Consider the following 24,720-nt stretch of genomic DNA (forward strand, 5'->3'; position numbering starts at 1 on the left):
AGAATAAAATTTCTCTAGCTATAGTGGTGGGCCATCATCATTGATTTTTTTGCTCCACAAAACAATGTGTTTAATGTCCTCTACTGTTCGCTGTTAGTGTGTTATGCGCAGGAGTGATTGGGGTTCTTTTGGATGTTAATTCAGAAATTGGTCAGTTTGATCAGAGTTGATGTACTACAGCATGTGCTACATCACAGCAAAGTTTGCTGTAGTTAAGAGCTGGATCACACCTCTGTGCTCCCAATACGTTATGACTGCCAGTTGCAATTACTCTGCTAGCCTTAAAAATTGCAACAGCATGAAGTCAGCATGGAAAAGACACAAAATTTTCATATTTTGATTTGATTAACATTTCAGCACAATGGCACAATGTAGGTAGGCAGCATGGAAAAGACACAAAATTGGCATGAAGGCTGCTACATATTTTGATACGATTAACTTTTCAGCACAACTGCACAAAGTAGGTAAGAATAAGGTCATCTACATTCTGTATCTAAGAGGTTTCTCATTGAGAAAATCATTTGAATGTTGGTTGCTTGTGAGGATCTCATGTTATGCCTTGCATAAGGAGGAGGAATTCTACAATAGGATTGTGGCTTATCAAGACTGTGGTGGTGTTGTTGATGCTTGTGTTGGTTAGGGTTCCACAACTGTCATGCAAATATGGAATCAATGGGTTGAGGGGCCCTGCTGAATTCCACAAGGGCTCTCAGTGGTCTCAGAGAACTAGCATCATAGGGGACAGAGGTACTACCCTAAGTAACCAAAAGTATCATTGCAAAAATCAGAAAACTATGCTTACATCATAGTGTCCTCCATGACCTTCTAAGTAGTCACTTTAAGCATGTGCATAATGACCCCAGTGTTGTTCCCATTTTTGGAAGCACTTCATGGAGGCCACGAGGTGAAGGATGTTCAGGGCCTGTTGCAATTCCACTTGGATGTCTTCAATCGAGTCAAAATGTCACCTATATGTGCGCTTTTCTTGTTCAGGCACGAGTATAAGTTGCATGGGGCTAATTGGGAGGGTGGGGAACTGTTGCCGTGTTGTTTCTGGCCAAAAAATTCCATCACAGTGAGCAAGATGTGCTTGGGTGTGTTGTCATGGTGCACTAACCAGTAATTCTTTTTCCACAACTCCACCCATTTGCTTCAAACATTTCCCCTCAGTTGCCTCAACACCTCACAGCAAAACTGCCCTTTGACAGTCTGATAATGTGCAATAAAGTCCTTATGCACTATTTCCTGAATGTAGAAAAAATTGATTAGTATTAACTTTATGTTGCTACAAATTTTTTGAGCTTTTTTCAGCCTTGGAGGAGATGGCATTTTCACTGCAATAACTGCTGCTCATTTCAAGGTCATAACCACAGTGGTGAATACCACTTGTTATGACTCTGGGTTAGAATTTTGGACATTCTCAAACTTTTTGTTGCAGCTCAGAGCATGTCTGAATCGTGAGGTTTCGCTAATCGATGCTGAGAAGGTGTGGGACAAACATCTCATCTTCATTTCATAGTCTAGAATTCATTTATATGTAGGCTTGACAGCCCAAGTGAATTGTCTGCTATCGGTCTCTGTGAATCATGTCACGCACTGTCACAATCGTTTCCAGTGTTGTGCATGTTGACAGTTGACCGGAACATTTGTCATCTTCCACAGATTCTCAGCCTTTCTTGAAGTCAACAAACCACTCATACGTTCTCTCTTGACTCAGTGCACTCTCAGCACATGCCTCTGTGAGTGTGTGGTGGGTTTCAGCTGCAATTTTTTTCAGCTTGAAACAGAATTTGATGCAAATCCATTGCTCCTTCGTGTTATCTATTTCACATTTCACAGAAACACTGAAGCACTTCCTGACATGTACAACTACAACACACAACTGCATGCACCAAAGATGACATAATGTTGTGCTGCAGTAGCTAAGATGTGTACCTCGAGGCTTCTTGCTGCAAAATGTAATACTGTACTGGTTTGATCATTACAATGAAATTCTCGGATATTTTGGGCAGCACCTCATATTGTTTGCTCAGCAATGTCAAGCAATGTCAAGAATTGAGCTTTTTCGCAGCAAGCCAGTGGGATGATGTCTGAAGCACTATGAACTGTCAGCACAATGGCCACTGTTGCGGCTTACTTTGATGAGACAGCGAAGAGAGGCATGCTGACTGTGGTGCACTCCTACAGCCGCATAGTAATGGATGTATCCACGAGTGGAGGCTCCAAGGAGTGTGAGTGTTGTCAGTTTGCATTCAATGTCATCATTACAGCCAAGCACCTGGTGTGATGATACAGGATGTCATTGGATATAGCTTACCATCACTCGTGGCTCACAAAGCCAGTAAATGAGACACGCATTACATTTCTGGCATGTTAAGGCTGGGAGCTATGCCTTATCTTTGAGGTCTCCACCTCAGTATCCTTCAACAAGATAATGCAAGGCTGCATGTTGGCCATGGTGTCCTGACCTACCTTGGCTCAGTGGATATTCGACTGTTACCCAGGCCAGCATGTTCTCTAGATCTCTCAGCTACTGAAAACATTTGGTCATAAGTTGCTGACTGATTAGCATGACACCACTTGTCAGCCATTAAAACTGATGAACACTGGCACAGAGTTGACATAACATGGGGTGACATACCCATTTCTGCCATCCAAGCTCAGTTTTATTCATTGCCCAGCCGGGTTACACCCTCAATACTCTAAACCACCTAAAAAAGATTATCGTGTGTTCTTTCTACTATACTGCATATGCACAATAAGCAAAATTTCATTACTTCCTATCCTTCTGGTCATTGCAATTTTAATGACCAGCCATGTATAATGCAAACTAGATGTAGGTATGGAAATGAGTCACTTCTAGTTAACATTACAAAGTACATTCCAAATGCTATGTAAGATAATCATCCATTTTTGACACTTCATTACCTTGTTAATACACTCCATGTTGTACTGCACATTATGAGAGATAGTCATTGCACAACACTCCATCCATGGACATTCTAAATTATAAGTGTCTCCAAAAATAGATGACACAATGATAAATTATTTATTTGCCAAAGTTTTGAAGTTCCTATGCTATGGATTATTATAATACCTTAATAATAATTACTAATATTGAACTGAAGCTGAACTCCACCTGAACAGGCCTTGAAGGCCCAATGATACCGACCAGCCACCATATCATCTTCAGCCCACAGGCATCACTGGGTGCAGATATGGAGGGGCATGTGGTCAGCACACCGCTCTCCCAGTCGTATGTCAGTTTATGAGACTGGAGCCACTACTTCTCGATCAAGTACCTCTGCAGTTTGCCTCACAAGAGCTGAGTGCACCCCGCTTGCCAACAGCACTCGGCAGACCAGATGGTCACCCATCCAAGTCCTAGCCCAGCCCGACAGCACTTACCTTCAGTGATCCGACAATGTGGCAAGGCCATTGGCTATTATTAATATTATCAAAATTATTATCATTATTTCTATTTTGTTAACAACTATTGTCACATCATACTCATATAGCCATAAACTGATTTTAAAATGCTACAAATGGCAATAGTGTGTGTAACTGAAATAAATTTTACTGATGAATATAAATAACAAGGTAAGATAGTTGCATTATGAAACATTATGTGGTTAAACTTGCAAATTTGTTAATCACATTGAAAATTTTATGCTTGTGATTTATATTAACATCAAGTAATTAAACTCATCTATCCAGTTGCATATAATAAAATTTGGAATTTATTTTAGCCTTAAAAATCTTTACTACAAGATTTTGAACTCTATTGAAGAAACAGCACTACTTATCAATAAATGTTTGTATCTTGTCTATTTTCAGAAAATGGCACTGCAGGAAATACAAACAGAACACATTTCTTATGTTTCACTCTCAGAAATGAACAACAAGATGGTTTCCATCATGGAAAGTGTTACAGAGTTGCAGAATCAGCTAGAAAGCATTGTAAGTTATGCTACATTTCTTGGTTGGCCTAAACATACATTTAAGGCAAAGAAATCACTTTTACACCACTATGTATGATATTTATCTGTAAAGTAGGAGTATCTTTTTAAAAACTGTCATTCTTCTTAAATGTAGTATTTAAATTGTTCAGTATACTTGCATCAACAACAAAATCTACAAATTCTCCTAGTTGAGCCCTCAAAGAGCACTGATACACTAATTATAGCTTCTTTTTTTTAACATGTAACCCTTCTTTATGTGTGGTTCTGTGTGGTATGGCATAACAGCATTACTCTTTAGAGCAGCTTCTATATCCAAAGTGGTATTTCCTAAATAATTATTAATAAATATAAAAAGAGAAATACATTAATGGAAAAAAATTCCACCACCAAGAAGTAGCTGTGTGAGATAAAAAAAAGTTAGTAGGTATGTTTCTATGTCTGAAAGATGACATCTATTCAAATTTTGGGCTAGTCTCATAAGAGGGGTGCTTGTAGTGCCACTATGAGCATTCAAATCGGGTTTGCTTTAAATATGTGCCGTAATGGTCATGAACGTTAGTTATCTTTGAGATTTGACACAATGGATTGATGTTAGTCAAGAACGCCTTTAAGGTGATGAAGACGCCATTATCAACTACTCATTGAGTTTGAACAAGGTTGTATAGTAGGCCTGCGAGAAGCTGGATGTTCCATCCACAATATTGCAGGAAGACTTGAAACAGCGGAGTGAAAACCTCATTCTGGAAACATCCTCCAGGCTGTGGCTAAGCCATGTCTCCGCAATATCCTTTCTTTCAGGAGTGCTACTTCTGAAAGGTTCGCAGGAGAGCTTCTGTGAAGTTTGGAAGGTAGGAGATGAGGTACTGGTGGAAGTAAAGCTGTGAGGACGGGGCATGAGTCGTGCTTGGTAGAGCATTTGCCCGCGAAAGGCAAAGGTCCCGAGTTTGAGTCTCGGTCCAGCACACAGTTTTAATCTGCCTGGAAACTTGTTGCCTGGTCGGACAAATTTTGTTTCAAATTGAATTGAGCAGATGGATGTGTACAGGTATGGAGACAATCAATCTTGGGTGTCAGCAGAGGACTCTTCAATCTGGTGAAGGATCTGTAATGGTGTGGGGTGTGTGCAGTTGGAGTGATATGGGACCCCTGGTATATCAAGATTTGACTCTGACAGGTGACACCTATGTAAGCATCCTGTCTGATCACCTGCATCCATTCATGTCCATTGTGCATTGTCCATTGTGCATTGGATAATTCCAGCAGGACAATGCGACACCCCACATGTCCAGAATTACTACAGAGTTGCTCCAGGAACACTCTTCTGAGTTTAAACATTTCCGCTGGCCACCAGACTCCCCAGACATGAACCCTCCATCACTACTTCAGATATTAGTTGAGTCGATGCCATGTCATGTTGCGTCACTTCTGCATACTCACAGGGGCCCTACACTATTATGACAGGTGTACCAATTTCTTTGGCTCTTCAGTGTACAAATATGAAAGATTAACTTTTATATGAATTTTCTTGCTTGTTGGCATTTGTGAATTTATAGTATCATACAGGCCATCAGGCATTTTATAATAAAGTATTAAGTCATAATTTTATATTTACTTCTTCCTGTTATTTGCTACAGAAATTGGTGCAAAGTGAAGCAGGCAGACTCATGCGCACACTGCAGAACTACAGGACTGAAATTGAAAGGATAAATCCACTCTGTAGCCAAGTGTCAAGTCTACAACATCGAATACAGACTTGTAAGTAATGTTTCGCAGATTTTGTGTGTGCTAGAATTTGTAACATATGATACAGAGACAAACCAACTAAGAAAGACAACACACTGAATAATAAATCACATGATATCTGTGGTCAAGAGCACTGATAATAGTCTTAATCATTAAAATGTTGAAGAATTTCATGCCTTTTAACTTATAAGAGAATGAAGAGGGAGAGCACAGGAACAGAAGTGTAAGCAGAGCACTCACAAATCTCCATCAATAAATACACTAAGTTCAAAACACTTGAGAATGCTGCCTAACCCCCCTCCCCTCCCTTCCCCCAATTCCTCCAGCCCCAGTTCATTTTCATGCTTCTGTTAGTTTTACTGTAGTTGTTTTGTTAAATGTATTCACTATTTTTTAAATAATTCTTTAGCTATGAATCACCATATAGAAGAGATGCAGATAGGCACAACAAAAAGACTGTCAAATAAGTAAGCTTTCAGAATTAGACAACAGACATACACACACTCGAGCAAATGCAACTCAACCCACACATGACCACAGTCTCTGGTTGCCAACGCCAGAGTGTGAGCAGCCACGTGTGGTGGGAGAAGCAATCTTGGTGGTGGGGGTAAGAAGGAGACTGGGGCTCATGTCTGTTTGAGTTGAATTTGTGTGTGTGTGTGTGTGTGGGGGGGGGGGGGGGGGGGGAGAGAGGAAGTGTCTGATTCTGATGAAGGCCTTTTTGGCTGAAAGCTTACTAGTTTGACAGTCCTATCTGCAACTCAGCATCTCCGCTATACAGTGACTAGAAGCTGTACTTTTCATAATACTGTAATGATTCCATCCTGGATTTTCCATTGCTTGGTTCAGTTATGAATCCAGTTACATCTTACAGAGTCGCATTACAGTACACACTGAATCATTTTAGGGTTATGTTATACACTAATTTATAATGCTTGAAAATAATTGATTGAAGTAAACCATTTCTTCTATTATTTATACACTATTTTTCTTAGTGATCTGTTTCGTGCCATGCTATCTCTGGGCACCAAATGAAAGGTTGTATCATAAACAGCAAACAGTTAAACATATGTCTGAAGTAAATATATTAGTGGTTGTTACATAAAGATGAGAAGATCACTAAGTAAAGAAAAATAGTAGCAAAACAAGGAAAAATATTTATGAAGTGAGGAAAATTGTTGCCAAACAGGGAGAAAGAAGATTTTTCAACTATGAAGGTGGATCAGCATACAATACAAATAGATTGTTAAACACTGGGAAAAGATCGCCAAACAAAGAAAAAAGACCGCTGGGCACAGTAAAAGCACTGCCAAACACAAAAAAGGTGACGAAAAAGCTTTTGCCATTGTTTCCAGTGTTATACTAGGTAGTGGCACCACTGCTACACAGTCTATTGCCAAGAGGAGGTATCAACAACCTCCTGACTCAGGCAGAGGTCTTACAAGATCAAGATGATGGACATGCTGCAGTCACCCCTTTGTTATTTGATATTTGCCATGCGTGGTGTATGCATGGTGTCCTACTTTACCTTGCTGACAGCTAATTCAAGCTCATGTCCATAACATGCAGTCTGTTTTCACTTTTGACCAAGCAATACATTCCATTATTAATTTTGTAGCTGATTATATCTGAGTGAGACATGCCATGGAAATAATTGAAAACGATGTCCTGAAATGTTTGTGGAACGGCCACACATAGGAGATACCGCACTCTAATTGAGCAGCAGCTCTGGAGATCATCACTTGCTCTAATGTACATCCTGTAGCAGCCTCTTGTAGTAATTCTTTTATTTGTGGGTCTTGCTGTTGTGTTGCAGTGAGCTCTTCTTGACTGATGCTAACTGCTACTGCATTTATATGTGAGAGAAAATCAGCCACGGTATTGTCTGTGTCCTTAAGACATCCATCATAACAGGTCCTGTTGGGAGCTGACCACTTATGCTGCAATTCTGTGAGCTTTTGGGAGAAAATCCATAATGGTTGTTGCTGACCTGTGGTAATATGCTGTGGGACTACCCTATAGCAGTTCTGCTAGCATCAGTGGTAACTGATAAGGTCACTGAAGACACAGAATGTGCCAGTGTATTGGCTTGGTCTAAACTGTCTTTCATTCAGTCAGGCACATGTTGCATTTTACTGGTCCATGATAGTGCTTGTTTGCCATGAACATTTTTCCTGCCATTGTGTCAGTTAATGGCACTTGGTATTTCTACAGCCTGAGATGTAGACAGTAGAAACTGATCATACCATGGAAGTACCTAAATTCATGGAAGTTTCTTGGCCTAAGCATCCAATGGATAGTCTTTACATTGCTGTGTGGATCTAATCACATTCTTTGTCATGTAGTTGCCTAGAAAGATTACTTCTTGTTTATGGAAGTGACATTTTCCCTCATTTACGACTACTCCCAATCATTCCAAGGATTTGCAAATTAGGTGAAGCTGCTCTTCATGCTCTTGGGGGAATGTCAAAAATACTACAATGTCATCCAGATAACAGAAACAAAATGGGAATTTATAGAGGACTATGAAATATTGACAAGTCTGAGTGAAATTTTTAATACACAGGGCTGAAAAAGCAACTCATACAGTCCAAAAGGCATGATCCTCACAGTTTTTGGTATGTTTTCACAGGGGGGGCTTGGGATTTGCAGATACGTTTTTTGGCAGTCCAAAATGCTGAAAATGCAGGCACCTGCTAATGTGTGTGCAAAATCTTGTTTATTATGTTGTGGTTAGCGATTAGGTACCGTTTGTATTTTCCAGATAGACAATGCATCCCCCTCTAGGGTTCAGAATATTTTACATTGTGGTCCAAAAATTTATAATGGGTCACTGTCGGTAAACAAAACATCTCAACATCCTTTATTTTTATTCTTCTGTCTATTGGTCATGTGAATCTAGGACTGCAGAGGTACAAAAGATGATTATTATTATTATTATTATTATTATTATTATTATTATTATTATTATTAGACCACGTGAGTGGTTCAACATTCAAATTTTGTTTGAAGGTTGTGCTATTTCGTGCTCATGATCTGCCCAGTACCATTTCATTCTCACTTATCATAATTCTCTCAATTTGCCTGATATTTCTACAACCCTCCTATGTGTAATTTCTGCTGTGAATTTGTGGTTTTTAAGAAGAGTATTAATTTTGTCTTTGTTCTCTACACCTGTTATTTGGAGGACTGCTCTAATACCTTTCAGAATTTCTGGGATTCATTGTGCTCCAGACTCCTTTGATCTGGTATTTATTATTTATGTAAGTTCTGACGATTATTCTTTCAATCTTGAGGAGCTGGTCAGTTCTTTCATTTTTAATTTGGAACCAGGTTTCATAACCACAAATGGCTTCCAGGAGAATTATGCTTTTATAGTGTTGGATCTTAATGTCTATTGACAAATATTTCTTATTATATTTTAGGCAGTTTTGAAACTGAGCATTTTTATTTTGTAGGTTTTACTTACCCATCACTTAAGTTATGCTTGATGATTTATGCAAGATATTTCAACTGTACAACTCTGTTAATTCTTTGGTTGTTTATGAAGACTCTAACAGGGGTTTCACGGATAAGAGCTCATTTTTCTCAAAGAATCCCATTTTCAACATGATTTTTTTGGAGACTGGTGATCAGAGCATGAACTTCTTTCATGTTAAGAGCTAAGAGAGTTAACTCATCCATAAATGCCAGGCAGCAGTCTATCTTATTGTAGTTTTGTTGTTATTTTGAATTTGGTGGGTTTCCTTTTTGCCAAATCCTCATGACATAATGAAGAGCTACAGTGAAAAGATAGTCCATCATTTATTTATTTTATTGTGAAAGCTTTTGAAATTTCTTCCCTAAACTTTATCTTGGAATTTGTGTTACTTAAAGGTAGTTCATTGATTTTTATTAATTTGGTCTGAAGACTGTATGATTTGAGGGTTTTTAAAAGGGTGGATATGGATATTATTTGCCTCTGAGAATGAAATAAAGTGCTGTTTTTTCTGTGTTGTAATATTTTTACATACATTTTTAGCAAAAACAAAATATTTTATTACAAATACAATCTTAATTGGTGCTACAGTCTTGTTTTTCTAGATGTTCCATTAATGAATTGAAATAGCACTTGACCAAGTAACCCTTTGGCTGATTTGCAGTTGTTCCTGTCCATTATTATTTTTTTGGGTTTGAGTAATTCAGTATATGGTCTCCGGGTAGGATTGAGTTTGCCTTTTCGTGACAGTGCTGCATTTGTATGTTGTACATGTACATCATTTATCTGTCTTGTTTGATAGCTTTGTACATTCATTACAAGTGATCCAGGGAATGTTACTGTTTGATTTTTCTTTTACAATATCTACATTCTTTAGTATGTAACTTAATGTAAGTTGTAGTATTTTATTTTTCCAAAATAGCTGTCTGCACAATGATGTTTGGTACACCCCTTCCATTAACCTTATAATTTTTTTCTGTGGTAATCTAAATAATTTCAAATTTGCTCCATATTTCCACAGAACACTAAATCATATTTAAATATGAAGTAAACATTAACATATTTGGCTCAGCTTTCTGTTTATTTAGTCTGCATATGTGACCCACTTCATGTGTGATTGTATTCACTACTGAGAAATTTTTTGCTCTGTTTCCTATTGTTTGTCCATTTATTTCAATATAAGAATCATCTGCTGTCCTATTCTTGGTGAAGAATATGTCCATTGTAAGAATTTTTTCCCAGATTTGTAACCAAACTGTTTGCATCAAAGTACTCTACTACATTCTTTGTGGCAGTCATAATGTGTTTTCAAAGGTATTTTTTATACTCACCATAATTAAGATGCTGGTGTCTGTTGAAAATTGGTATAGCTTTCTGTTACTGTTGTTAACAACCAAATCATTAACATATAATACAGACAGTATCAGACCCAATATGGAACCTTGGGGAAACCTGTCTGATTACTAATAAACGTGACTGATGGGTCACTATTGTATCTCTATGAGCTTTTACTTTTATGGAGGTATGGTACAATCCAGTTACATGCTTATCACCGAGTACCCCATATTTATTCTCAGTATTTCGTTTAGCAATGAATTGTGGTTCTGCACTATCGCAGATAATAATCACCAGGAAGTATGGTGGGGACCTGGGCAGAGGTCCCATTCTTCCAATATTTTGGAGAGGCACAGTGGTATTTTTCCTGCAGTCATAGTGTGGGTAGCCATTCAGTATGACTTCAGATTATGGATGGTAGTGATAGAGAGAACTCTGACAGCACAACAGTATGTCACGATCATCCTGTGACCTCATATGCTGCCCCTCATGTGACAGTATAGTGGTACCATTTTTCAACAGGACAATGTTTGTCCCCACGTGGCATGTGTCTCTATGAACTGTCTGCAGGTGATGTTAAGGTAATCCCATGGCCAGAAATATCCCTAGATCCATCCCAAATAGAACATGTGAGAGACCAGGTCAGACATCAGTTCTGTCCTAGTGCCAGTGTCCTAGATATCATGGACCAGTTACTACAGTTGTGGGCCAACTTGTCGCGGGAGAGGATGCAATGGCTCTATGACACCTTTCCCAACAGAATAAAGGCATGCATGTAGGCCTGAGGGAGTGCATCATCATGCTGATAAGTGGGCTCATACTGCCCTGTTCTTTGTAAATTTTTTATAATCACTGCAATAACCATCTCAAACCCTGATGTTTCATTTTGTTTACTTTTCCCTCTCTGGGTGCTACAATTTTTTTTCTTTGTCAGGCAGGTACATTCAGCACAAAGTAAAAGAGTACCATATTAGCCATTCACCCTACTTTGGCAGAATATATGGACTCATGCATGTATATTCTGCTTTAGACAGATGGTGTGCTTATATTACACACGTCTTGGGAACATCATCTATTTTTTTTTTTCCTTCTTTGAACACTTCACCCATCTCATCTCATACAGCATCAATAACATTTTTGTCACATATTCTCTATGAAATTGTATCCTTGTTTCCGAAGACTGCCCAGTGGTTCAAGTCTTCAAGATTAATATTTCACTGCAGAAAATCACTTGCAGACTAGATGTGACTGCTGTTGAAACCTGTTGACTACATTCTTCTTCTGTTGCACTGTCTTGCAATGGAACTCGGGTTATCCAAGAATTCTTGGAGTACATGCCAGTGAACTGTAGTGATGATATGTTTGGAAGCTTGAAACACCTCAGTCTTGTACTTTTGCCTATACACAGGTATTTCAGTTTATAGCTCCCCAATATATTTGTGGCAAACATAGAGAGAGAAGGAGAGGAAAAAGGGGGGGGGGGGGGGGTAGTTCTATATTTCTTCTTTTTCTTCTTCTTCTTCTGCTTTTCATTTTGGCCATCTGAGGACCATGTTGATTCACATTGGCTTCATTTCTTGGCCCATATTCTTTCATTCTCATACTTTGCTACCTCCTCCACTCTTCTGTCCACAATGATTTTGAGAAAGTTTGAATTCTATTTAAAAACTACCCTGTTGTCTATTTATGGTTCTCATATTCCCATTTCTTCCAGATCCCGGTGTACCTCTTGCATCCAGGGTACTTTAGTTCTCCTTTTCACCAGAAACTGTCATTATTCGCTGTGTTAACCTACCCTGGTCCAATTTGAAACCCATCTTATCTCCTGAATTTTTCACATCAAGAGTTCTAGTTAGGTATAGTCAATAATAAAGTGTTGTTTCATCACAGTTATATACTTTTACATCATTTAAATTTTCATCTACCATTACTTTGTCTAGAATTTCAGGAAATTGTGAAGTAGACTCGTCAATGGAAGCTCTTGGTTCACCTTCATTGTCTATTTGGCTAATTCCATGGTGACACCACCACCTTGGAAACCATCTGTTGAAAGCAATACAGTGTTTGTGTCCTCTAAATCAAAGTGAAATTCCATAGCTCAGGCTTTAATAATTAGCCTGCAAAGTGGCACTGTTTCACTTTGGTTTAATACAAGCCACCCATCAAGATATTCCTTAAGTTTGCTGTCTTTTCCTAGTTTCATCCTTTCTCTATCTATTCCTACATAACTTTCAACTTACAAATTTATCTGTTTATTTCACTTGTGTCTTCTACAAACCCTATTATTGTACCCACTCTCACATGCTAAAATTGCTTTTTGTATCATCATTTTTAACTCAGTCAATAATCTTTAGTTTGTCACTCACAGAATAAGATTTTTTTTTTGTTTCTGTAATGTCATAACAAGCACACTCAAATCTAGACTGTGACTGAATAGTGCATAATCATCATTATGACTGTCTCACTAACATTACTGGCAAGCACTGTTACGCAGTCACTTTGCTGACTGCATCAAACTGATAACCATGAGACGTTATTTAGGTTTCTGTCTAACGACACTCATGATATAATGACAGGGAGAGAAACTTAGTGTTGAAGTTAGTTACCCCCATACCTTTTTTTTGGAGCGGGGGAGGGGGGAGGGCAGGGGAGGGTAGCTTTCAGGGGCAAATGATTCTACATAATCACTACAAGCAAACTGTAATAAGACTTTTACGAAACATTGTATCTCAATCTGCTACATATCAGGCTTTTTCCTGCAGCTTTTCTTCAGATACTATACATAAACAGACTAAAGCAGCCTAGTAGTTATTCCCTTAATTCTCAGTTTTAGTAGCTTAGGACTAGTCATAATATATTTTTAGTATATTTTACAGATGTAGCCTATAGTGGCTGCCTCTGCCTGTGAGCACCTAACATGACTCATTCCACATTCCTGAAAACTCTTCATCATCATGGCAAAAATCAAACAATGGAAAATCCAGGATGGAATGTAACAATATGAGAGAAGGAAAGTTGCTACTCACCATATAGCGGAGATGCTTAGTCGCGACAGGCACAATAAAAAGAGTCACACAATCATAGCTTTCGACCATTAAGGCCTTTGTCAGCAGTAGACACACACACACACACACACACACTCACTCACTCACTCATGTAAGCGCAACGTGCACACATGTCTGCAGCCTCAGTGAGCTGAACCTACACTGCGAGCAGCAGCACCAGTGCATGATGGGAGTGGTGACTGCGTGGGGGTAAGGAGGAGGCTGGGGCAGGGAGAGGGAGGGATAGTATGGTCAGAGTGGCGGACAGTGAAGTGTTGCAGTTTAGACAGAGGGTAGGAGAAAAGGTGCGGAGGGGGGAGGGGGTAAGTAGCGGAAATGAGAGCAATAAAAATGTTGTTGTTGTGGTCTTCAGTCCTGAGACTGGTTTGATGCAGCTCTCCATGCACATACAGTAAAGCTGCATGCCCTCGGGAAAAATCACGGCTGTAGTTTCCCTTTGCTTTCAGCCGTTTGCAGTACCAGCACAGCAAGGCTGTTTTGGTTAGTGTTACAAGGCCAGATCAGTCAATCATCCAGACTGTTGCCCCTGCAACTACTGAAAAGGCTGCTGCCCCTCTTCAGGAGCCACACGTTTGTCTGGCCTCTCAACAAATACCCCTCCGTTGTGGTTGCACCTACAGTACATCATCTATCTGTATTGCTGAGGCATGCAAGCCTCCCCACCAACAGCAAGGTCCATCATGGTTCATTACGGGGGGGGGGGGGGGGGGGGGGGGGGGGGGGGAGGAATAAAAGACTGGGTGTGACGGTGAAATGATGGCTGTGTAGTGCTGGAATGGGAACAGGGAGGGGGCAGGATGGGTGAGGACAGTGACTAAGAAAGGTTGAGGCCAGGAGGGTTACGAGAATGTAGGATGTGTTTCTACTACTGACAAAGGCCTTAATGGCCAAAAGCTATGATTGTGTGAATCTTTTTATTGTGCCTGTCGTGACTCTTCATCACGATGGAATTTACAGAACATGATGTGTGAATCATCACCATATAATATATCTTTAAAGATTGGCACAGAAAAGCATTCTCATCCTGATGCTGGGCAAGTCCATACCTATGTTCCAAAGATGTGGCCACCTCCTTGGACTGCTACTCACCAAGCTGTGTACTTCAAATGTTCTCTTTTTATTTCTGTAGTATATATCATGGCAAGGAAGTCTTTGTGCACTGTGGCTCCACGGAAAGTTCTTCATTATTAGTCATGAGTGATTATATGCAATTCTGTTGCAATTTTCGTCACAACACACACAACGGTATACGAAATTCTCATTAAACACTTTTCTTGTTGGGCTGCAAGAAACACTAGCTATTCCAGTTGCACAATAACAACATTACAAGGATATTTCTTCGAATATGTAACACATTGTATCCAGCTCAAATTTCCAGTTTGTCGTGCATGAATTCATCCTCTGAGTAATAACACTTCAGTGTCAGTACCTCATATAGCTTTCTTTTAAATGAACCTAAACTAATCTGCATCAACTTTTTCCCTTTGATTTTGTTACAAATAATTATTCCCGTGTATTGAGGTTCCTGGGCACACAGTCTGAGATGGTAGGTGGGGAGCATAAAATTTTCTTTATTTCTAGTATCATGTGAATGGACAAATTCATTTCTCTCGACTAATTCATGTCTGGTGTACAAAAATATAATAATCTCATACATGTACAAGGATGACAGAGTTAATGTTTTAAGTTTTCTAAATAATAGTCGGCATGGTTCTTTGTGATTTGCAGTGCACGTATTTTGAATGATTTTTTTCTGTATTTTTAGTATCCACACTATGTTTGTCAAGTTACCCCAAAAAACAATACCATACCTAATAATGGATTTAAAGTAGCTTGTATATGCTACTTTTCATGTGTCCATGTCAGTTGCCATTGGTAATATTTGCACTGCAAATGCAAAGCTGCTCAGTTTGTTTGCGGGTATTCAAGGGGTGCCTGCCAGCTCAAATTTTTATCTACATTTAAACCTAAGAATTTGACTGAGTCTACTTCTTCTATATTTTGGTTGTTGTGTACATATCTTAATCTGCTCACATTTTGACTGTTTGGTTTTGAACTGCATCATGTGAGTCTTAGATAAGTTTAGATTCAATCCATTTAGCTGAAACCAAGATTCTAATGCACTGATCGCAGCTTTGGGAATTTTTTTCCAAATCCTGATCTTCAACTAAGATAGAAGTATCATCTGTGAACAGAACTGGTGGGGAGCTGATATTTAATGGTAAGTCATTAACATAGAAGAGAAATAGGACTGGGCCTAATATGGAGCCTTGTGGAACACCCTAAGTGTCCCCCCCCCCCCCTTCCAGTCAGAAAAATAATCTGCACCATTTGAAGAAATGATGATAACTCTTTGCTTCTGTTTGATAAGTAGGATTTAAGCCAGTGTAGGGCACTGCTAGTAATTCCATACTTTTCAAGTTTTGAAACAAGCAGTGCATGGTTTACAGAATCAAACGCCTTTGTAAGGTCACAGAAAATACGCCTTTGTAAGGTCGCAGAAAATTACTGCCACCTTATTTCTCTTGTCTAATCATACACTTATTTTCTCAGTGAAACTGTTCACTGAATCTATGGTGTTTTTCCCCTGCTGAAAATCAAATTGATTGTTTAGGATAACAGAATATTTTGCAATGAAGTTTTGGATTTGTGCAACAGCAAGTTTTGCAATCTCTCTTGATCCCTTCTTGAAGAGTGGTTTGACTTCAGAATATTTCAGCACCTCTGAGAAACAGCCCTGTTCAAAATATTGATTTATTATTGAGCTAGTGGGTTTGCAATTTTATTGTGTACCACTTTAATAACTTTGGTGGGTATTCCATCCCAACCGGCAGATCCCCCCCCCCCCCCCCCCCTCCCTTGCTGTTAGAATTTTAGAATTGCATTTTCTACATCCTCCACAGAAACTTGAGAATTTTTTAAAGTTTCAGGGTTTTCACCTAGGCCAAAGGGATTTACTTTGTTGTGATAATCTGCTACATCTACATCAGACTTTGCTACATTTATAAAGAATTCATTAAAGTACTCTGGTATTTGAATTTGACTTAACAATAGTATTTCCTTCAATGTCAATTTTTGAAATTTCTTGGTTACAGGCTTTCACACCTACATCAGATACAATGACTGACCACACAGCCTTGTCTTATTTTTATGATTTAAAATTAGCCTGTTATTTGCCAGTCATTTTGCTGCCTTGACAACTCTTTTAAATATGGTTTTATTGAGTCTAACATATTTAATGAAATCAATATCTTTATTATATTTTAGTTCTCTGTGCAGTTGCCTTTTCCTAATGCTGGAAATTTTTATGCCCTGGGTAATCCACTCTAATTTATTTGTTATTTTATTTCTGCAGAGTCTAGGTGGAACTGTTTCATTAAAGACACCAAGAAAACTATTTAGGAATTTCTCAAAGTTTTCATCACTTGAGTTACAACAATCAAAAGGCCATGTTTTCTCTTTTAGCTTCTCACTAAATGTTAGCAAGTTTTCCTGCTCATATGGGGTCGCATACGTGAAATGTTTGTCTGTCTGTGGCAGCTCAATGAACAATGCACAGTGATCTGAAATACCTAGATCTAGATAAAATGTATACACATCTTCACATACATAAATAGAACATTGTCAATGCAGGTTGCTGACTGCCCATTGTATCTGGTATATTCAAAGAAATTAAATTTGAAGCCATATTTCTTTATGAAGTCAGTGAATCTTGAGCATAGCTACTATCACATGTGATATCAATATTAAAATCAGCAGCTTTTACATTTTTTTCTATTTTTCTCTACAAAGGTCTTCTAGCATAATTTGAAGCTTAGATAAGATTAGTTCTGCTGTTGACATCCCTGGAATTCTGTATATTGAGATTATTATAACATTAGCTAGTGAGTCCACTATTTCTACCCAACAGCTCTCAAACACATATTCTTCATTTAAATAATTAAAACAGTTTCTAGTCTCATAACGTATATCACTATGTACAAGTATTCATGAGCCTCCATGTGACTTGTTTCTTCTGCGAAAGCTAATTGCTAATCTGAAGTTCCCTATTTTGTTTAAAATTTTAATAGTGTCCTACCAGTGCTCATTTAAACAAACAACTCCCATATTTGCATATTCTGACAGAATATCTTCCAATTTGTCTATTTTGGAGCTTCAATTGTTTGAAGCATCAGTGTTTAAATGATTTACATTCCAGTGGATAACATATCTACTTTGACTATTAGTTATTGGCTTTAGCACATTTCTTGTCAGATAATGGTTTGGTTTTGTCTTTCTTAATGCTAGACAAGTTTTTTCACTGCCATCACTACTTGCCAGTTTCCCTTATTTTTATGACCTGGCAAGTATCTATGAACATCTTACTGAATATTTTTGAGCCCAACCTATTCAGATGTAGACCATCTTTGGCAAGACACTTTGTGCTTAGAAATTTGTTGGGATCAATGAAAACTACTCCTAGTTTATTGCAATGTTCTTTAATATTGCTGTTTATTCTCTGCACATAGCTCTCACTCATCTATCTCCTGTACACAATGCCGCTTATTATTATTCTGTAATTCGAGGAGAGTCTTCTGACTGTTTGGATGAGGTTCCTTGTATGGCTTACAATTTCTTCCTCACTGTTGTTTCAAAGCAAATTTGTTCCCACATAGATAAAACCACCTTTTACATTTAGGTAATTTTCATAAACAGGTTTTCAGGGCACTGACACATAATTTCCACATTTTATTTATTTTACTTTGTCAGTGTTGTAGCAATCAATGTTGTCCAGTTGTCTTCTACACAACAATTTTACACCTTCTTTTGTTTTGTGAGATCTCATTCTGGCATCAGGTTCAAATGGCTCTGAGCACTATGGGACTTAACATCTGAAGTCATCAGTCCCCTAGAACTTAGAACTACTTAAACCTAACTAACCTAAGGACATCACACACATCCATGCCCAAGGCAGGATTCGAACCTGCGACCATAGCGGTCGCACGGTTCCAGACTGAAGCACCTCTGGCAGCAGGCGGTTGGGCTTGTTTTACTTTGGTTGATCCTTTGTTTATGGTAGTCTTTCTTTTTCAGTTCTCTAGTGAGAAACTATTGGCCTTGAATATCTATTTGTCAAATTGTTGGATGTACTGACAGTCATTTGCTGACTCACTGGCTGTAGCTTACAGGTTATGTCAGATACTCATTGGTGCAACAGCTTCAAGTGTTGAACCGCACCCTCCCTGCCACTTGGCGGCATTCACAATGCACCCCTACCACTATCACTATCGTTGTCCCATCCTCTACCAAACCTCTTCACAGCTATAGGCTGTGAGTGCGTGGCACAAATGAGCCTGCCCTCTGCAGCCAGGTGCACACCCCACTATTTCCCACTGTTGCATCCATGCAGCATGCAGACTGTGCTGAATGATTTTTGCTGCATCACCTGTTTATTCTTTTACTGAGATCAACATGACTTTACAGCAAAAAGAAAGATACACATTTCAGTAATTCTTTTTTGTATGATACAATTCACAACGTGGAATGACACACAGTTCAAAGTCGTATTGTCTGCAACAATAATGCGATTCCTTTTTCAATGGTGATCAGTGTGAAGCTGTAAGATACAAAGCAACAAACACAAAACACACCATTCACAGTATTATTACACTGGGTCACTTGGCACACCGAAAGTGGCTCCATCTGGTAACAAAAAACAAGAATCTTCTCCATAAAAGGGAAAGGCAATTGCAACAAGTCTGCTTTTCCACCATACTCATAAATTACTATTAATTTGTATTCATATTGCACACAAATCTGTTGTCCTTTTCAGGCAACTGTCGGAGTGCTTACGGCTACAAATATCATCTAACATAGCATACCTGCAGAGCTGAAGCACGACTGCTGAAGGAAGACTTCTGTCAAGAGGAAGTTCACTGCCATTTTGTTCAGGGTTGTTATTGCAACTCTCAACAGTGATTTTTTTTATATGTATATATAATAAATTTTAAGAATGAGATGAAAGCACACAGACATTAAATAATCAATTGTTTGTATAATTATTCAAATATTTTGATAGATTTACAAGATTGTGCATGTATGCAACAAACTTTTTAGCTTCTTTTTGACAAGAATATATTGAAAATGGTTTATTGTGTATCACAGAAGCAGTTGTCAGATAAAATATTTATTTAGTGAAGACTGAAACATATAGATTATGGTGCCATTGTTCTAGTAGTTGTCTTATATAGGATAGAAACTTTGAGACTGTGCCTATATAAACTGCCTGTTGCCTGAAATCAAATGTAGTAATTGTGGGCATGAGCTTCATAAATGCATTGCAGTTGAAGGGGGGGGGGGGGAAAAGCTTAATTTATTGAACACAAAGTTGAATCAGTTAAAAGAATAAAATGTGCCTTTGCAAATAAACTATTCTGCATTACTGAATGAGTGTATGTTTCTACAAGCAATCTGAAACAGAACGATAGGAAAGTTATTTGTCATCTCTTGCGATAAGAACTTAATTAAATCTTTCTACCACTTGAGCTGTTTTGTGAAAATGTTTTAAGGTATATTTTAGGATAAATGGAACTATGTAAGTGAAATTTGACTATGTGTAAATAAAGGCAGTATCCAATAACATTGGAATATTTTTATCAACTTTTGTAGCTTCTGAATTATGAAAATAAATGGACACCAAGCTCTTCCTATACAAAATATTCACTTCAGGATGTCTGATAATGCTCTATTGAGATTGATAAGCTACAATGAGTCTGTAAAGGCAGAGCCATGATGTAATATTCCCAGTCATATGGTTTCCTTTTGCAGTTAGCTTCAATGTATTACACAATAATCTCAAATGCTGTCAGTCATCACCACAATCATTTTATTAAACAATAATTGTTCTTTATATGGTATTATATCAGCAAATGATCTGTTAGCTAACAATTCCTTTCATCAATATCAGCTTATATCCCCTTCAAACCTGTGAAACTGAATAAAGTGATATTTCAAAGGAGGAGGAAAAAAAGACCTTATTTAGCTCATTCCAGTTGTACCCAGATCATAAAGAAATGTGTATTTCACTATTGCATTAGTAACATTTATCTGCATGAAATTCTACAAGGAAAATTAAGAAAGTGTTTTAATACATACCCAGTTGTTCTTAAGCAAACATTTATTTACTTTTTTAGAAAGCTGAATGCTAGTGCCCAATTTGCTTGTTATTTTAAACAATACTGTATTACTAAAATATTTATTCCAGATGTGCATAAAAGCATTACAATCCTCAATAGCAAAAATGTCTTTGGTATCCACACCGTTACAATATCTAGACTCACAAACACAGTCAGCATTTTGTAACTGTTCTGTTATTAAGATATGCAGCAGTCCATAGCTGTCTCTGTTTAGCTGTTTGTGTTTAAGATTTTTCAGAGTTGCAAATTTCACACTACACAGAATTCACAACTACAACAGTGCTACTGCATACAGTAGTATTAAGTTTCTATAAGGCTGGCAGTGACAAGATTCAAGCCACTGGTGGTATTAAGGAGCTATATGTGCAAACATGAGAGAGAAATAATTATGCTCCATTGTTGTAGGGGACAACAAAAAATCAGTAACAAATGAAAGTCTCAAAAGTACCAAGCTGTTTATTCGAACATCCAGTGTGCCTCTGTTCAGATGAAAAGGGAAAGGATTTCGCTAATAGTGAGAGGAAAGGTTAGCAGGCAGTACATTTTCTGCTACAGGATGTTCTCAGACTAGGTCAACAAGACCTTGCATTTGGATATATCCTTACTGTATACATTCCTGAAGTATGGCTTCTGTGAGAGAATATTATTTTCAAACATATTTGTAGAAGCTTATTTCATCATACCACATCAAAGATTTCCCAACACCTCAACTATGTCGATGTTTCTACAGATAAATCTCACTTCTGAGAAGAGACAATAATCCAGAAAAAAATAAATCTATGAGAAGTGATGCCATGTGGAGTAGGGACACTACATGACATCACTTCTCATAGATTTATTTTTTTGAGGCAGTAACTGTCAAACGGACCACAGTGTTGTCTTCTTGAAGGGCATACTAATGAACATACCAACAGTCTGACTGAACTTATCAAATGCAAATAAGCATTCTAACATACTCTTTTACTCACAATGCAACATCATGGCTTTGAACAATGAAACAGTTATCAAAGACCATTATGACACCTGGGCATTTTATGACACAAAGACTGTTAGGTTGTGGAGTCCAATATCTATCCATTCTTAACTCTTCACCACTTTGCATATTTTGAAGAAGAAGGGGTCAAGTGCAATCAGCAAATGTTCCTACCAAAATTTCTCCATTATGGTTGATTATGCATAGTTTTCTAGTGTCCAATTTGGATCACAAAACTAATTTAATAATACTCATTCATTACACTGAAAAACAAAATAAATGACACTTCGTACTTAGCTGTTAGTGGTCACAGAAATGTTCAGGACAACAACTCAAACAACTGGCAGTAGCAAGACTCAATCACAGTGATGAAAATTATTAGTAGGAGAGGCTGAAAATAGGCACCTAGCTGAGTGGTATCACAGTCCACCTAGGTAGAAGTTAATAGTAGTAGGCAGATGGCATTATACTTCAACCCCAAACAAGCCCAGTCACAACACAATAAGACTAAAGAATAATTGGTGCCATGCTGAGGCACAGTCAATGTTCAATCCACCATGGAGATATACACATTCACATGCAAACAGAAATGAGACTAGGCCGGCAGCCACTTGGTCTTAACAGCCAGCTGGCAGCCAAGTATGCTGTGTGGTTCCACCATTTGCAGGAATTCCACTAGAGAAGATATTGTGCAGCGTATCGATGTTATGCCATCATACACTGGTATGTCCAGTGGGATTAGAAGAATAAACTGGCCTTGTCATCACTCACTCACCCTTTTTGGTTTCATGCGAGTGAATGGGTGAATAATAACATGCTCTGTTTCTGTAAAGCTTCTTTCAAGATCTTGAAGTGCTTTTGTTACTAAGCAAGAAATCTACTTTACATTTCGATCAATTAGGTGAAAGTTATCTTCCTGTTATTCGTCTACACTCAACATTTACTATCAAAACCAAAAGTGCAATAATATGCTCAAGTTGTGTATCTAATGACATCACATCATCACTATCAACCTTTCCAATTTGTCCTGGTTCTTGTTAAGTTACAAATGTGTCCAATAGCAAAATATACTTGACACATAGTATGTACCTAATGTCAATTCCCAAAATTTTACATATGCCAACAACTGCAGCGCAACTACAACATAATTCCTCCGCGTGAACAATTTACACCGATGACAAGATATTCCAATACAAAGACGTTACAAAATGAGTGATAATGGTAAGCTATGATACAACAAGATTCAATAACGTAACTTTTGTTAGGAGTTGCTGGAACAGCTACTCCAATGTACGGCCCACAATAAAATGTGTGTGAAACTATTATACATCTAGAGTAGTAAAACTACAGAAGAACATTCTCATTTATGTCAGTACTTAAATCAGAAATATCATGACCAAGACACAGGTTATTTAATTTTGTTTGTTTGTTGATGGCAGTTGTTGTTGTGGTATTCAGTCCAAAGACTGGTTTGATGCTGCTCGTCATGCTACCCTGTGCAAGTCTCTTCATTTGTGCATACCTGCTGCAATGTACATACATTTGAACCTGCTTCCTGCAATCAATAATTGCCCCCTCCCTCCCTCTATAACTGTTACCCCCCATATTCCTCTCAATTATCAACTTCTCAATTCCTTGATGTCCCAGGAAGTGTCCCATCAACTGATCCTTTCTTTTACTTAAGTTGTATCATAAATTTCTTTTGTATCCTTATTTGATTCAGCACCACCTCATTTGTTATCATTTGATTCAGCACCTCCTCATTAGTTCTCTGACCTAGCTATCTAATATTCATCTTTCTTCTATATTTCAAAAGCTGCTATTCTCTTATTGTCTGAATTGTTTGTAGACCATTTTCTCCTCCAAACAAGGCTACATTCAACATAAACACCTTTGGAAGAGTCTTCCTGACATTTAAATTTATATTTGACTAGCAGTCTGTCCCAGCTAAGTAACTACTGCCAGACGCTTTGTCTGGTGTCGCAGTAAATTTGTTTATGGGCAACTGAATAGAATTATGCATAAAATACTGAGAACAATGTTAGGTAACTGAATATCATTGGTTTGAGTCACAAATGTTATCTGTTCCATATACAGGGTGAGTCACCTAACATTACCGCTGGATATATTTCGTAAACCACATCAAATACTGACGAACCGACTCCACAGACCGAACGTGAGGAGAGAGGCTAGCGTAATTGGTTAATACAAACCATAAAAAAATGCATGGAATTATGTTTTTTAACACAAACCTACATTTTTTAAAATGGAACCCCGTTAGTTTTGTTAGCACATCTGAACATATAAACAAATACATAATCAGTGCCGTTTGTTGCATTGTAAAATGTTAATTACATCTGGAGATATTGTAACCTAAAGTTGACGCTTGAAACCTCCGACGTTCAGTTGCGTGTTGTAACAAACACGGGCCACAGTCGGCGAGCAGCATCTGCAGGGACATGTTTACGATGATGACCGTGTTTACGAGTGTGTGTGTAGTGCACTGTTGTGGTTTGGTCTAGCTGTCGCAGTGTCCGCATGTAGAGCTTGCTGCTATTGTTATTCTGCATTCGTCTCCGCACGCAGACCAACTGTAGTACACCGTGTTACCAGACGTCTGTGATAGTGTAGTGTTGTAGGAACTGTGACCATGGTGTATTCGAACTCTGAAAAGGCGGAGATGATACTCGAAAATGTCCCACTGGAAACGCGTTGACGTATGTGGTATCAGCATGATGGTGCACCTGCACATTCCGCAATTAACACTAGGCTGACCCTTGACAGGATGTTCGACGGGCATTTCATAGGACATGGAGGACGCATAAATTGGCCAGCCCGTTCTCCTGATCTTACACCTCTGGACTTCTTTCTGTGGGGTACGTTAAAGGAGAATGTGTCCCGTGATGTGCCTACAACCCCAGAGGATATGAAACAACGTATTGTGGCAGCCTGCGGCGACATTACACCAGATGTACTGCAGCATGTACGA

The 24,720-nt window shown here is 38.4% G+C and overlaps 1 protein-coding gene across 1 annotated transcript in view; it reads left to right on the top strand.

The window, feature by feature from the left end:
- The window catches only part of LOC124625300 (epidermal growth factor-like protein 8), a 188,889-nt gene extending 168,687 nt beyond the window's left edge, over nt 1-20,202 (top strand). The window contains exons 9-11 of the mRNA XM_047149164.1: nt 3,838-3,960; nt 5,597-5,717; nt 19,396-20,202. Coding sequence (XP_047005120.1) covers nt 3,838-3,960; nt 5,597-5,717; nt 19,396-19,439 — 288 coding nt within the window. The 3' untranslated portion in view covers nt 19,440-20,202. The remainder of the gene's footprint in view (nt 1-3,837; nt 3,961-5,596; nt 5,718-19,395) is intronic.
- The last annotated feature ends 4,518 nt before the right edge of the window (nt 20,203-24,720 follow it).

This window comes from Schistocerca americana, chromosome 1, assembly GCF_021461395.2.
Source record: "Schistocerca americana isolate TAMUIC-IGC-003095 chromosome 1, iqSchAmer2.1, whole genome shotgun sequence".
NCBI classification, from domain to species: Eukaryota; Metazoa; Arthropoda; class Insecta; order Orthoptera; family Acrididae; genus Schistocerca; species Schistocerca americana.